This window comes from Plectropomus leopardus, chromosome 16, assembly GCF_008729295.1.
Source record: "Plectropomus leopardus isolate mb chromosome 16, YSFRI_Pleo_2.0, whole genome shotgun sequence".
Lineage (NCBI taxonomy): Eukaryota > Metazoa > Chordata > Actinopteri > Perciformes > Serranidae > Plectropomus > Plectropomus leopardus.
This window is the reverse complement of record NC_056478.1, coordinates 16,250,706-16,254,069: the sequence shown is the minus strand read 5'-3', so window position 1 is coordinate 16,254,069 and position 3,364 is coordinate 16,250,706. Positions and strand designations below refer to the sequence as shown.

At 37.5% G+C, this 3,364-nt stretch overlaps 1 protein-coding gene across 1 annotated transcript; it reads left to right on the top strand.

Annotated features, from left to right (window-relative positions):
- Window positions 1–71: 71 nt before the first annotated feature.
- Window positions 72–2,220, top strand: churc1 (churchill domain containing 1). The gene is made up of 4 exons (XM_042503051.1): window positions 72–285; window positions 506–641; window positions 1,648–1,718; window positions 1,839–2,220. Exons 1-4 carry the CDS (start codon window positions 247–249, stop codon window positions 1,929–1,931), a joined length of 339 nt encoding a protein of 112 aa, XP_042358985.1. The 5' UTR covers window positions 72–246; the 3' UTR covers window positions 1,932–2,220.
- The last annotated feature ends 1,144 nt before the right edge of the window (window positions 2,221–3,364 follow it).

The window sequence follows — 3,364 nt, the reverse complement described above, 5'->3', positions numbered from 1 at the left end:
CGTTCGCAAAAGATTAAACCGGAAGTTTGGCGGCGGTGGGCAATCGCCATAGATCTACAAAACATCAGGTAATACAGCGCAGGGGGGCTTCCAAACGATGTCCGCTGATCGGGGTGTTTTATAACTCTAATATGCTACAGGGGCCACTGTTAAGTGCGGAAGAAGAGTTTTCCCCCTTCAGAAAAAGGGTGTTTACAGTGTTTTATCGTCATCTGACTTCAAAAGAAAAAAGATTTTCATGTTAAAATGTGCAACGGCTGCGTGCAAAAAGAATACCCGGACCGGGTGAGTAGCAGCAACTTGTTAACTACTTATTCTAACGCACAAGTACAAATACAGTAAATGAGGATTGTTGGTTAGCAAGTTAGCTGTGATGAGAACCGTTAATTTATGATTAAAAAAAGGTTAATCAGCAACCTTAAACGATAATGTTGTAGTTCAACGTTTAAGACCAGATTTCATGGCAGTTAAATTGTTAAATGTGATGCTGTGGTTTCCTGCTAAGGGGAACACTTGTCTGGAGAGTGGCTCTTACCTGATGAACTACCTGGGCTGTGCCAACTGCCATCAGAGGGACTTTGTACTGATCAGCAATAAAGCCACAGAGGATGAAGATGGAGAGGAGATCGTCACATATGACCGTGAGTCACTCGTCTTGTGCTCCTGACACTGTTTTTTTTTTATTTTTTTTTTTACAAACCATTTATTATTGTTGTGGGGACAAACCTTCAGATAATGCACTAAATAGTCAAAAATGTACTCTGATCGCATATGCACGGTTTTATCTGGCTTTATTTAATAAAAAGTGAATCTTAAATACTATCATGCAGTGCTATTTTAGACAATATTGCACCTCCAACTTTGTAGCAACAGTTTGAGGAAGATGCCTTTCCTGTTTCAACATGCCAGTCAGTAAAGAAATGCTTCCTAATTTGGTGTGAAAGTATTTGACAGGCCTGCACTGAGCTTAGCTTTAAGGGAAACACCACTGAAATTATTATTAGTTATTTTCATGGTCTTGGAAAGTTCAATCAATATTTGTGAACATGAGCTACTCTCTCTCAAAGCCAGAAACCAGAGAAGTAAGTCTTATACATTATTTAGAGCTGCTCCATAGACAAAAGGAATCATTTTGATAACTAACCTGTTTTTATACCCAAATGATCTTTATTTTGATGTCGTTCTCAGTTCTAAGACAGTTCCCATATACTCAGAACATTCCCCTTGGTGGTCTTAGTGTCACCTAGAACATCTTTTCCAATTCATTGTCTATGGAACAGCTCCAGACGTGATATAACAAATTTGAGATATGAATTGAACGATTTTTTAAAAAATAAGCATAGTTCCCCTTTAACATTTAACTCATCCTCACTAATACATGTGGCTGAATGAGAGCAAATCCCCACTGCAAGATTCCAAAACCCTGTGGAGAACCTTTAAAGAATGTTTGAGGCTGTTATAGAAGAATATCGGTGTCTGAATGCTTTTGGCCATATAGTGTATTTACTCAAAAGGGTCTTTTAAGAAAAAAGAATTACTACAATATTTCAGAATTCACCAAAAGTTGGTGGCAATAATCCTAACCTTTAAAGAAACTCATATGCAGCATGTTTAAAAATAATCGACTACGTCCATTTCTCCCTCCAGATGTTTGCAAAAATTGTGATCATGTCATCGCCAGGCACGAATACACGTTCTCCGTCGTTGATGAATACCAGGTAAGGTATTTATTAACCATAATTTGATTCACATGTTAGGACAATGGTTCTTAATAGGGTCAAACTCGTTATTTGATGCCTTTTTTGGTATATATATTAAGTCTGTTTTGTGTTGTCCAGGAGTACACAATGCTCTGCATGCTGTGTGGAAAGGCAGAGGACTCCATCAGTGTGTTACCAGACGACCCCCGACAGTCTGCGCCTTTATTCTAGACCCCAAATCTGCACATCCCTGTTCACTTTTTAGATCGAGTGTCACCACCACAGATGTGTTGCTGGCTGCTGCCTCCAGGTTTCCAACCTTTTTTTATCATCCAAATTTTATGCACATCTTCAATTCAGTATACCATATTAAAAGTCCTTCTCTGTTTATAAAATACTGTATGCAGATATCATTTGAACAGGACATATAACATTTTATTATCCTCCATGACAACAACAGTTATTCTGTATGTGAATTGATGATGTACTGTAAATAAAAATTTTTTACTAAGAATTTTAATAACGTCTGCGTTTTACTGCTTGACACATATCTGATGTTGCAAAGTCACAATAACAAAATAAGGGTTACCATACAGCCATTGAAATTAGTTCTAATTAATTAACCCAAAAAAACTATAATTTAATAAAAAATGGCTAAATGGTTGGTTCAAATGTAAGGATATTTTAAAAGCAAAAGTATATTTATCTGCTTATATGGTTCATGGCTTTTATTATACCCAGTTACTTTGAAGTCTAAATTTGGGGAGGACAGAATTCACAAATATGAACTTCTTTGTAAAGTTGCTTGAATTTGAAACTTCATTTCTGACCTCTGAAACAGAAGATGACGACCAAAAAAACAACCCACCACAAGTTTAAGAATGTACTTTCAGACAGGTTTGTCCTTCAAGTGCCTGGAAAAAATAGAAATTTCAAACATTTCATTGTCAGCAGGTGAAACCCTTAACAAACTTTTCAAAACTTTTTGTGAGATTATTTTTGTGAACCAAGTTGCTCATTATAGTATCAACATGTGGCCATTTTTCGTAGTTTGTAGTATCTGTATCAGCAACACTGCAGCTATCCCATCGAATGCACTTTCTTATTTAAATAAACATTGATAAATCTAGTTGGTTTGGGGAAAGATAGTTAGTTTCAAAATGGAGCCATTGTTGGAAGAAAGCGCAAAGAATGATTAATCTTGCCCTTACTTAAGGATTTTAGTGTTTGTCTTTGAGATTCAATCTGTCAGTCACTGCTGTTAAACATGAGACAGTGATCACAACAGATGGAGGAGCCTTCATTTCATTGTTGTCGTGTGACCCGTTCTATTCAGTCACCAGCTCGACAGCAGTCTCTCTTGTGCTTACACGGGCGTCTGTCTAAGAAAACAGCTGCTACAACAGAATTTGACAAGCGATTGTTCTCTGGGGACATGATGCAGTCTGAGTTGGAGTGACTTGAGTTTAAGGGAGCAGTGTGTAGGGTTTAGTGGCATCTAACGGTTTGCTAGAGGTATTGCAGATTGCAACCAGCTGAAACAAGAAGGGAATCGATAAACGATTGGACCGATAAGCAGAATCGATAATGGCATTGGTAGCAATAAAATCGCATTAATTTCCCTTGGCACGTGACACCAGAAGTCATATTTTTGAGATCTTGCT

Bases quoted from the DNA above. Each gene is read 5' to 3' on its own strand.
- churc1 (XM_042503051.1), top strand. From the start codon at position 247: ATGTGCAACGGCTGCGTGCAAAAAGAATACCCGGACCGG. The intron at 286-505 runs GTGAGTAGCAGC...TTTCCTGCTAAG, and splicing joins AAAAAGAATACCCGGACCGG to GGGAACACTTGTCTGGAGAG. The intron at 642-1,647 runs GTGAGTCACTCG...TTCTCCCTCCAG, and splicing joins GGAGATCGTCACATATGACC to ATGTTTGCAAAAATTGTGAT.